At 43.5% G+C, this 12562-nt stretch overlaps 1 protein-coding gene across 1 annotated transcript in view; it reads left to right on the top strand.

The window, feature by feature from the left end:
* Positions 1 to 12297, top strand: part of DRD2 (dopamine receptor D2) — a 1101420-nt gene extending 1089123 nt beyond the window's left edge. The window contains exon 9 of the mRNA XM_086957378.1: positions 10305 to 12297. Coding sequence (XP_086813504.1) covers positions 10305 to 10498 — 194 coding nt within the window. The 3' untranslated portion in view covers positions 10499 to 12297. The remainder of the gene's footprint in view (positions 1 to 10304) is intronic.
* Positions 12298 to 12562: the final 265 nt, after the last annotated feature.

The following is a 12562-nucleotide window of genomic DNA, read 5'->3' as shown; positions in this document are numbered from 1 at the left end:
TAAAAACCCTATTTTATTAGTTTTAATACAATAAAAAAAGAAAAATATAGTGCAATCTTAAGGGAAACAACACTTACAACGCAACTTTTACAACGCACTACCTTTACAATGAAACTTTTACAACCCAACATCCATTACAACGCATGCCATTACAACGCAACCATTACAATGCATGTCACTACAACGCATACCACTACAACATATGTCATTACAACGCAGTCATTACAATGCATACCATTACAACGCATACCTACACTATCCAACACTTACCCTACTGTTGCACCCGCTTGGAGTTAGAATAGTAATTTTTACCCCTACACTATCCAATACTTACCCTACTGTTGCATCCCCCTGGAGTTAGAATAGTAATTGTTACCCCTACACTATCCAACACTTACCCTACTGTTGCACTCCCTGGAGTTAGAAAAGTAATTTTTACTCCTACACTATCCAATACTTACCATACATGCAATGTAATGGTATGCGTTGTAATGGTATGCGTTGTAAATGTAGTATGCGTTGTAGTGGAATGCGTTGTAAAGGTAGTTTCAAAGAATTCGTTGTAATGGCATGCGTTGTAATGGAATGCGTTGTAATGGATGTTGCGGTGTAAACATTGTGTTGTAAAGGTATGCGTTGTAAAAGTATGCGTTGTAACAACATACATCCTAATCTTTTCACTTAGATACATATCACCCCAGCGGGTACGTGAGGAGGCGGTTATAAATGTAGGTACACTCTATATGTAAGTTGTGGTAGCATCGGAGAGATCCAGACAATGATTAATGCAATTCGGTAAAGGAACCAAGTCATGGAGCAGAACTTCAGAAAGAAGATGCACATTACTAACACACTTCGTCACTGTAAGCATTACAGGACTACCAACAGCCTTGACAATTACCCCTCTCCCTTAGAAAGAACTATCAGTTTCAGTTTATTGTTTATTGCGTGATTACTTAAAATCATTACAAAATTGCATAAAACGAATTTCACAATAAAACCGTTGTATCACATGAAAAAGAATCATTGGGAAGAATACAATCTTTTTTGTATTCTACTAACATAATAAAAAGTCATTGTTACAAACCGCAACTTTCTTATTTGGGGATGCGCAGCTAGCACTGGTGGATGAAAAGCTACTAGTTTAAAACCAACCATGCGGTAAAAAATGCCTTTAAAGTGCTTAGTGCTATGTTGCCTGCAATGTTCGGACAACCTAGAATCGTGTTTTTTCAACCAGTCTTCATATTTGCTTGTTCTGCTTGTCGGAGTAATTTCCTAATATGGGCAAAATATTTTGCACATCAACAAAACGGAATGATTGATGAGCCCTCCATCCATCTCATCACAGCTTGTCTGCATGTACGAATTTTTTGTGCATTAAAGATCAATTTTAAAGAGGATTTCCTTAGGTCCTTTGCTGCTGCGCATACACACAGCAAATGGGTTAATGTTTTGTCCGAATAACCACATAGACGACAGTTCTCCTCTTGATTATAGCTTTTCCATGACGGCTTTAGGTCCTTTGAGTCATGGATTCCCAGCCGATAGTAAATAAAGCTCCTTTTTATCTCTGAGCTAAAATGGGCTGCTAGGTAGGCTTGGGGCTTTATATGCATATAGGAATTTATTACTGTCCATGCATGGCGTCCTTTAGAAAGAACTATCATCAATGTTCAAGTCTTCATCCTCTGTAAAGGTATCGAGTAATTGGGCCCACTGTTTTACCTTATCCACTGCCCCCAAAATCAGTGCGTGACAGTAGAAAGTGATGCTCCTCTGCACCCCCCATTCCATAAGGTCTCTCAACCACTGAGCCACCAGCGGGACCCAACCGCTCAGCCATCCAATGGCCACGCAATGTTTTGCCAGGAGCAGAGCCAACTGTGCACGTTTGTAAATGACTTTCCTTTTTCTAGGTCTGCCCACCACACCCAATAAGCAAGTGATGGGTGTCAGGGAAATCGTTGTTCCAGTGGCACACACAATTTGTGGTATCACATGCCCCCAGTATGACTGGACCCCCCAATACATTTCCAACCAGTTGTAAAAACGTAGCTCTCACTTCCCCACAGTGTACACATTTAACCACCCCCCTTGTGTGGGATCCATTCTGTTTTGTTTACAAGGTGTTATATAGGTGCAGTGTAAAAAGTGGGAATGAAGTAGCTTAAATCTATTGTTCCAAGACACTGTGCACACCAGAGCAAAAGCAGCTTGCCCAATCAGCATCTGAAATGGGCTCCCTTAACTCCCACTCCCAAGCCCTATATGCTGCGAATGGCTGTTTAAGCATGTTCCATCGGAAAGTCCTGTAAAAGAGCATGATCAGGTGTCGCCCCACCCAATTAGGCCACTTGTCATCTTCGAAGGCCAAGGTTTCTCTCAGAAACCATGCCAGACCTCCTTTGCAACACTCTCTAGTTTAGTAGAGTGTATAAAAAATGGGCGGGCCAACCCCAAAGGAGTCCTGAGCTTCTTGGAATGAGATGAAAGTCTCACTAGGATAGAGATCAGCCACCATCTGACATCCCCCCACCCTCCATTGTTCCATGGACATGTCGACATCAATGGCATGAAGGGGTGCAATATCCTACTACAGTAGCTATTTACTGAAGGGGGCTTTACAGAGAACCCTTTGAACCACCTCCTTCCATATCACAGTGGTGGCTTTAACTAAGTATAGAACTGAATGCTCTGACCTACCCCGGCACATCAACAGTTGAGCCAGAAAGTGCCCCCAACTAAATACCCCAGAAGTCTGTTCTCCCAATTATCAGTCTCTGCCAACAGTTGGGCGAGATGCTGCAGATATGCTGCATAATAGTGAATCTGTATATCTGGGACAGCAAAGCCTCCGACCTCCATTTCCCTCTTAAGCACCATCAATACCACCTAGCTGCATTTCCCTGTCAATATCAGAGAGACCAACAGACTATCTAGCTTGTGAAAAAACATAGCTTCCAGCATAACAAGTGAATTTTAAATGACATACATGTCTGAGCTTGTGTTCTGCCTCAGTGTGTGTAACCCAGATCCCCAATTATCAAAACCCTTCCATCTTCCAATGGAGTGCGACAAATAGCAGGTGGTCTGGGTATGTCCCAATCAGCCCTCACAAAGGGAACAAGAGTGACTTGCGAGCACTAAGTTTAATGTAAAGCCAGACACACAACTAAATGTTTCCAAGAACCGCATAGTGAGACCATCTCACCAGGAGATCGTACATAGACCAGGGCATCATCCTCATACAGTGAAACGGTATGGTGAAGCCACCCACTCTGATTCTCCAAGGCTCCATTTCCCTGTGCAACAAGAGAGCAAAAGACTTGATGGCTAGCGTAAAAAGAAGGAGTGAAAGAGGAAACCCCTGTCTGGTTCCTCTACCGACCGTCTATGGACTTCAGAGGTCACCATCCACTGAACACGAATAGGGGGCTCAGTTTACAGAAGATGTATCCAGGCACCAACATTGGGCACACACACCATGGATCGGAGCACAGCCATTACATATCCCCATTCCACTGTGTCAAATGCCTTTTCTAGATCAGGGGAGATCCAGGCCAAGTCCTCCTCACCTCCTGTAGTCTAATGCAATACATGGGTCAGTCTACACAGATTGTGAGAGGTGATACATGCCAGCATAAAGCTGCATTGGTCCTCATGTATTATATCATGAACTACCCCCTGCAGTCTAGATGCCAGAGGTTTGCACAATATCTTGATGTCAAAGCTAGGCATAGTAAGGAGCCTCTATGAGGAAGGGTTTAGCATGAGGCACACAATCCCCTCACACAAATTCACCAGTAGGAGTCTCCCTCCTTCGTCTAACTAAAGACCTCCAACAATTTCTTATTGAGTACAGCAGTGTAGGTGTGTTAAAACTCTACTGGGAATCCATAGCCACCCAGGGCTTAGATCTATTTAGCAGCTTTATGGCTGAACCCAATTCCTCAATAGAGATATCCTCCTCACAAATCCTGCATGTCGCCTTGCTGCAACTGGTGCAGACCAAGCCTTGCCAGGAGCCGATCTATCACTCCATCGGTACCGGATTGACCAGCCTGATAGATTAAATTGAATGATCCAGAAAGTCAGATCAGATATCCTGCCTTCCGGTCTGGATTACCCATATACATTCCAGATGTAATGTGTAAAATGAGTGATATCTCTATTTCACATCAGAATATCCAGGTCAATGGCCTGCCCAATTTATAACTTCCCTATGTAAGATTTGGCAATATGATTTGAGCGTATTCCTATTCAGAGCGACCCAGATCTCATGAATTTTCATATGCACCCCCAACATTATCGTACACACATCTGCCGAGGACATTTCACATTTTTGCAGGTCAGCCAATTGTCCCTCCTGTATCTTATGATCTGCTACCATTCACCATTCCATCCCGCAGACAGCCCTATACACTCTCTTCTTACTACCACCTTGAGCACTTCCCATTCAACAGCTCTAGTGTCTATGGTCCCCTAGTTCACTTCAAGATAACTCTCTAAAGTTGTTGTGCGCACATCCCTATAAATTGCAACCTGTAGGAGGTCAGAGGGCCAGGAACATCAGTATAGGACCATGATCCAAGAGGAATCGACCCAGATGTGTCACTGCTGTTAACCGTGAAGAAGCAAGACCTCCTACCAGGAACCAGTCCAGGCAACTATAGGTATTATGAGTGCAGCAATGACAGGTGTGCTCTCGACCCCATGGATGCAGTGCACGCCAACCATCTAGCATACCCAAATTGTGCATTACGCAAGAAGAGAGTCCCCCATTAGTACCCCCTTGGGTGGGTATCGGACTTCCACCCCATCTAAAATACAGTTAAAGTCACCTGCCCACAATCTGCGCAGTCCCACACTACCCTGCAGCACATTCTGGAGTCCATCATAGAAATGCTGATCATCAACGTTAAAGGTATAAGAGTTTAAGATAGTAATATATCTGCCATCCAGAGTACCCTGTCACAACAAATACCGCCCTTCCACATCTGCTTCACTGTAGGTGTGCCTAGAGGGGACCCCCGAAGCTACCCAGATGGCCACCCCCTAGAATATGAGGAGTAAGAGGCAGGAACAGCTGACCCCTCCATTTCTTACCCAATTTCTGAGGTTCCCCCTGTGAGGTGTGTCTCTGAGGTGAGGCGACTTGTACTATATAATGCCTAAGGAATGATTGGATCCTATAGGCCTTGGAGTAATCTCTGAGCCTCTTAACATTCCATGTGATAATGTTTATATCGTCAGCCATGTAAGTGATAGAACTCAGCCTGTAGTCCCACCCAGTTCCCTAGTCAAATAGACTTCCATATCGAGCACTACCAGCATGCAAGATACGTATACTGTCTACTGCCAGGCACTGTAAGAAAAAACAAATAGCTCTCAAAAGAGGGGACAGAAAACAAGTGAACCAACCCAACTCCTCCCACCCAGGAATAGCAACATATCAACAACTTACCATACTGCAAATCCAATACACTTTCGCCTCTCAGGACCCACAGCCTAACCCCCTCATCCCCAACACAATTCCCTAAATATTCACTAACATGAAGAGGCATTTTGAAGCCCCATTCAGAGTACAATGCCTTCTTGGATGATAAAAAGCATAACACAGAAGACCCAAGCAGTGCCCCTTGAAGCAACAATCCCCGTTATGTTTAGTCAACCCAACTAGGTAGACCAGGGAAAGAATAAGACCCATAAGAGCACCTCCTGCAATAAAAAAGATGGTAATGAGACAGAGTTAATGCACATATGCAAAAACCACTGGTGCCATATCAAACCACAGGATCGTCTTGCAGCAACCGATAGCCCAATGCAGGCACACCGTCCAAATCTGACTATTGCTCCTAGGAGACCACTGCCTTAGTACCATTATTCTGGATCACAATCCTGGTGGGACTACTCCCTTCAAGGGAATGGCCCTCCCTGCACGTTCTCCTCATTTTCCGCCAAACAGGTCTGCCAGGGAACACTCTGGTCCTGGACCTCGAGGATACCGTTTTAACAAAGTATATCTTTAATGAAAGTGCATTATTATAAGGAATTGAATGAAATAAAGGGCATGGAACTAAATGGGCTGCAGGGATCGGTTGCTCTTCCTCTATTCCACTGGCTTAAGCCTCATACATAACCCTGCTGTCCCTCCCTCAAGGAGAGAGAAGATAGTACCACAATAGTTAAAGTGGTTGGGGCTGAACACACTGGGAGATCTGAACCCTAATGACGAGTTCCTGTCTTTATAGGTTGTACAGCTGCACCCTGGCTGCACTTTCTTACATACTTTCCTCTACAACAGAGGAGCGCCCGTGGAGCGACAGACAGTCCAAAACTTGCATGCCATAGATACTGTCATCACTAGACCCTCCCCCAGAAAACTGATTATCAGGCTGTACATAACCATGTAGAAGGCCCTTTGATCAAACCCCGGGCTTATGAGAGGTGGCTGGCGGACCTTAAGGAGGATTTCACAAGAAATATTGTTGTAATACCATACTCATGCTCTCTCCTGATTACCGCTTCGAGCCCCCTGCATGTCAAATATCCGAACCAGCCTTATTACACACTGTCTGGAATGCGCAAGATGGGCTTTCGACTGCTGCTGCTTTCGCCAACTGAGCAAATTTGTAGAAGTAAACAAAATCCTACACGAGACACAGTCTGGCTTCCGACCCGGCTTCAGCACGGAAACAGCGCTTATTGAGGTAGCCGAGTCAGTAAGGTGGTCGATGGATGCAGGTAACTCAGCAATGCTGGTACTCCTGGATCTGTCGGCCGCCTTCGATACGGTGGACCACGTCAGACTACTCAGCCGGCTGGCTGAGATAGGCATTCAGGATAGGGCGCTCGGTTGGATACACTCCTATCTATCCCAGAGAACTCAGAAAGTGGCACTTGGGGCGATCTCTTCGGCCCCCAAGACCCTCAGCTGTGGAGTTCCGCAAGGGTCGGCCCTCAGCCCCCTTTTGTTCAACATCTACCTTGCTCCTCTCTTTACGCTAATTGCCAACTGGGGTGTCAAGGCAATCTCGTATGCCGACGACACCCAGTTGGTATTTCCGTACTCTGAGATGACGCAAGAGTCCTTTTCAAACTTTAAAGGCTGTCTCCAAGATATAGCACATTGGATGAACACAAATAAATTAAAACTTAATGCCAATAAGACCGAAGTTATCTTCTTTGGCAAGGGTCCCACCCCCGCCTCAGAACTTTGGTGGCCGACGGAGATGGGCCCTGCCCCCTCACCCAGTCACTCGGCAAAAAATCTTGGAGTGAGATGGGATGATAGCATGTCCTTTACCTCTCATATCCAACAAGTCGCCGGCTGCTGCCTGAGCAAGCTGAGAAATCTCCGAAAAATCCTGAGACTCCTCCCGGAGAGCTGCCGGAAAACGGTTATCCATGCCACTGTTACCTCACGGCTGGATTACGCCAACGGACTCTACCTAGGCCTACCAAAATACCTTACACAAAAACTTCAGGTAGTTCAAAATGCGGCTGAGAGACTGCTATTGCGAATCCCTCTCAAGCAGTCAGTCTCTCCGCATCTTCGATCCCTGCACTGGCTGCCAGTTGCCAGCAGAATAAAATTTAAAGCGCTGACGCTGGCGTTTAGATCCCTGCATGGCTCCTGTCCAGAATACCTGAAAAACCGCCTCCCGAGATACTTCCAAACCCGCGCATTGCGGTCCAATGGCCGTGTTCAATTGGCCGTCCCACGCACGAAAAAGGTTCGACTAGGCGGTCGGACTTTTTCGGCAAACGTCTCCGCTCTGTGGAACACCTTACCACAAGAAATCCAACAGGCCCCTTCTGAACCCTGCTTCAAGAAACTGCTGAAAACTTGGCTTTTCACCCAACCCCGCTAACTTTCCTATCTTTAGCCTCCAGGTCATCTGTGTTCTACTAGCGCCGGGACACCTCCTAGCGAGGTAGCTGTTCGCGCTCTACAAAATCCAGTATTATTATTATTATTATTATGCACAGTGATTTCAGTGAGGCTGTGAAGACTGTGAGTTTCTGCATCTGTCCTGGAACTGCCTGGGGTATCAGGCTGGTATATACCTGTTTGAGTGAGATAGCCGCTCACTCTGTACCAATGATACCCCTTGTTGCTCTCCTTGGCTATTTCAAAGATATCCCTGCTAGCACACGCAGACTAAGGTCCATCCTACTACTTCTGGCTAAGCGGAGGTTTGCCATGCACTGGGGACGCCATGGCTGCCCGAATGTTAAAGATTGGTTGGGGGACGCTGCCTCCTGCAAGCAACGTCTAGAGGACTAATGGGAGCTAATGCCTCAAAAGAATCAACTCAAAGGCATATGCATACTTTTTGTGATGCATGCTGCCCAATATGCATCATCAGTTCCTGAATGATATTTGTCATGGCACACTATATGAGACCTGGGATGTGAGACTAATAAGATTTGTGGACACAGCAAGCTCCAGCAAACTGATAATCAGCAATCTGGTGCGTCATGAGATGACCTGCAATACTCCTGGAAGACAATCACCATGACTGGTAGAAAGGGGCAATGTTCCTCACTGTGTGATGTTCAATTATTGCTTCTAAAACTCAATAAAAGCAATTTAAAATAAAGCACCCGGAAGTTATCGCAAAGGAAGAAAGTGTGAAGGACCACACATGACCAATCGTGAATAAAAGGAACTGTCACAAGAGCATCTCAGTCTTGCCTCCAAGTGAAATAACGCTGTAGCTGAGTTGTTAATTGGGATACAAGGAGATCTGTCATAAGGGGTCTCAAAACCTGTTGAGACTGTAAAAAACGTGTGGGTGTTACTGCCACTCCCCATAGTCCACCTATATTACTGAATCCCAGTCGAACAACCCAGTAGCCTGGACCCAGAAGATATTATGCTTCTCTAGGTGCATCTGGGAGGTCACTCTAGGGTTTTTTGGCTTTGCTCACCTGCTAAAGGATTTATGTACCCCACTGTTGTCAGGGTGTTATTGCTTTTCACAAAGCTGCAAATTGCAAAGAAGCCTTCAAGAATCTCTAAACAATTTATGTGTTGTGATAATTCCTTCTCTGGTCATTCTCCGCCAGTTGAGCATCGACCCATTGTTTCCTGCATCACCAGGAACTTCCAGCTGATTGTAACACTATATCTGAGGAAGTTTTATCTGCAATGAAATTTCTTATCTAAGCCTCACTGTCTAAAGGGATGTCATCTCATATGACCAACCGCTTTGCAAATGTCTTATTTTCAGATTATGCAAGGCCCAATAGTATAGGGTACCTGGAAATATTGCCTGAATTGACTTAAACACAATTCCCACCAACCTTGCTAACTGGTGCATATTAGAACCTCCGATCGCATAATACAATTGAAAAAAATATTCAAGCACATGCAAAGTTATGTCTTGCTCATGTTTTTACTTTCTTTAAATTCTTATACCTTTACCAACTAACATTATGATATGCATCCTCTCACGGGTAAACCGATTATTTGCATGATGTTTTTGTTTCTTTTCTGTTTCTCTCTCATATTGCATTACCAAACTGAAGAAATTGGGCCTGTAGCTTTTCAGTATATTTGGGAAATGTCTGACATTGCTGAAAACATTCCTCTGCAAAGCAACACTGTCTTTACATTTGTATATAATTCTGATATCGGTAATGGAATCAGAGAAGGTAAGAAAATAAGATTTCTGGAGTTAATGCTTCATCCACCCATGACTTGATTTCTTTAACGCTTCAGGGGTTGCTGAGATTTATAAACAAACAAAGGGAATGTACTTTAAATAATGAATCCCAAGCTAAAATATTAGCCTATTTCTCTGAGGCACAGGAAGTGGCATCAAATGTTATTTGATTGTACCTGACACTGGGTGGCCTTGTTTATGGAACTTGTAAATTAGAAAATCGTACTCAGAGAAAGTTTAATATGGCAACCAACTCTGGGTTAAGCTAGCAATCTAGCAGGGCACCAGGATCAACTAAATAAAGACAAATAACACTGGAAGGGGTTTTATTTAATTTGCCATCTATAGCAGGTGACTGGACCTATGAACATGAAACTGACTCATTAGTATGATTTTTGAGGTATATGATACAAATCTGTGATAAATGTTATTAAGGTGTATCTGAGATTTTATATATGTTTATAAGAAGTATACATTTACATCAGCATAATGATGTTTTGAAATGTGTAGATCTACATCTAGTACAGTATGATGGAAAAATGTTGAATTTCAGCTCAGTTGTGCCTTGTGGTTTATGTATAGATATCTTAATTACATTATGTAATACATCTCTTTTCTATCTCCCAGGTGTATTCATAATATGCTGGCTTCCCTTCTTCATCACCCACATCCTGAAAATGCACTGCAACTGCAATATCTCCCCTGCCTTATACGGCGCATTCACCTGGCTGGGCTACGTCAACAGTGCTGTCAATCCCATCATCTACACCACCTTCAACATTGAGTTCCGGAAAGCCTTCATCAAAATCCTTCACTGCTAATGTGAGACACAGCCTTACACGTGAAGATATGTGAAGGAGCCACAAGCTTGAATGGCAACAATGAAGACACCTTCCTTCCCATTGGCTCCACTTAGCTTGGATCATGATCATCCGCTCTCTATTTCGCCTCAAATAGGTGTGAAGGAAGGTGGGCGCAAGGAGCTAGCCTACACCGTATTGTATTGTGAAGAGGAACATTGAACTCTGGGAGTTCCAGTAACATGGCACAAAGTGCCAACCTCACACTGTGTTGCAGGATCTTAAAAAGCACGGCACTATAATCAAAACTATGAAATTGTTCCTAAAGCGGGTTGCCAAGACAATATCTCATGGCCCTGTGTCATTCTTGCAATCTCACCAAAGACTAAGTTTCCACTTTTCAATTGATCTAACAAAGTAACACAGCATCCAAAACTCTTTAGCAACATTACAGCAGATAATTTCACCTCTTCACGTTGAGTCTCAAAGTTGAATCGATATTAGACTGAGATCAAAATATGAGTCTGTTGGGGGGGGGGGGTAAGGGGGTTCACAGGACAATAAACGAGAACGGAGATGAAATGTTTAGATTTGGACATGGAGTGCATTAAAAAAGAACTCACTCAGAGGAAATATAAAAATGTAAATAACAAACCAAGGAGGAACTTCCTCATAGCCCAGACGCAAAACATATATAACTTGTCTTGCATGGTATGCCTAACGCCTCAAAAGTACCCATTTTCAACCATATTAATTAGTGGTCAAACAATATGTATTCTCTTCTACGTAATCATTTCAAATGTCTTGGTGGGAGCAATGCATACCAAAAGGATTCGCCGCTCACTTCTGTGTGTGTGTGTGTGTGTGTGTGTATGTGTGCATCAGTGCCACAGAAAGTGGAGAGAATAAAAATATAATTTTTTCTGACTACCACATTGAATGTAAAATACACAGAAGCACTTTGTCACTGCGCTGTGCAGTAACTGTAAAGCACAGTGTCTTTGTTTTACACCGGTCCATCGGTGATGGTGAATGAAATTTAAGAGTAAACTGTTATCTCATAAAACATTGCTTATCAGTGTGGAAATCTACCCGAGCCACAGCGAGTAGCTTTGAAATGTAAACTGTTCTGTAGGAAGTAACAAGTGTGACGAGAGAAAAGAGCACTTAAGTATCAGAGAACAGGAAGATAAACGCATAAGCTGAATGAAAAGAGAAAAAGATGTCATGCACAAGAAATCATCCAAACTAGAGTCCAAGGTATATGTCGTCAAGTTGCACATAATGGAAAGGTTGTGTAAAGCTTGTGTATCAGAATCAAACTTAAAAGGTTCTCATACTGTGTTGCTATTGATGATTTTGCAAGTTTCCTTTGGGATAGTTTCATCAAAACTCTTGCACAGTGGCTTAGTTTATTTGGACAGCAACCAATTCAATATTAAGAAACGCATCCTTCTAAGGTAAAGGTGATATATCGGAACAGAATGCAGAAATGAGGCAGAGAAGCTCTTTAAGTTATATGACTTATGGACACAACATCTGTGGCCAGACACTGGAGCGAACTAAGGAAGGGTTGAAAAAGAACTGTCCTGGCAGGAGGATGTTTTGGTGTTAAAGGTGGAGAGCTGTGGCAGTTCTGGCTTAGGTCTTATTTGGGAATAATTTGCTGACATATTCGAAGACTGAAATAATGACAACGGCTTGACATATGATGCTCTGGCATTGTTTCTTTGTTTCCCCAGGTGTAAAATTGATTCATGCAAGCATACATGGATTCTACTTTAGTTTCATATAAAATAAAACATTATTTCCAAATATTCCATTGTTTCTAGGAAACAGTTTCTGAGAGGTTTTATTTCTAGGTCTTGCCACACCGGAGTCAAATTTCTGCAGGAGATATCAAGGCAAATATGTTGAGTAGCACACCTTAAAGTCAAATGAACTGAATATCTAACATTATTCGTAAAAGGGTCAATGCTAATTTAAGCAAAGAAATGACTGGACAAACAACAAAATATCCCTATTATGTGAATTTCTATTGCATATACTTCCCTCTATTCCGAATCCTCGCTCTCTTTGCCCCTT

This window comes from Lissotriton vulgaris, chromosome 2_1 (assembly GCF_964263255.1).
Source record: "Lissotriton vulgaris chromosome 2_1, aLisVul1.2, whole genome shotgun sequence".
Lineage (NCBI taxonomy): Eukaryota > Metazoa > Chordata > Amphibia > Caudata > Salamandridae > Lissotriton > Lissotriton vulgaris.
Note: the sequence above shows the minus strand (reverse complement) of the source record. Positions and strands in the feature narration are given on the sequence as shown.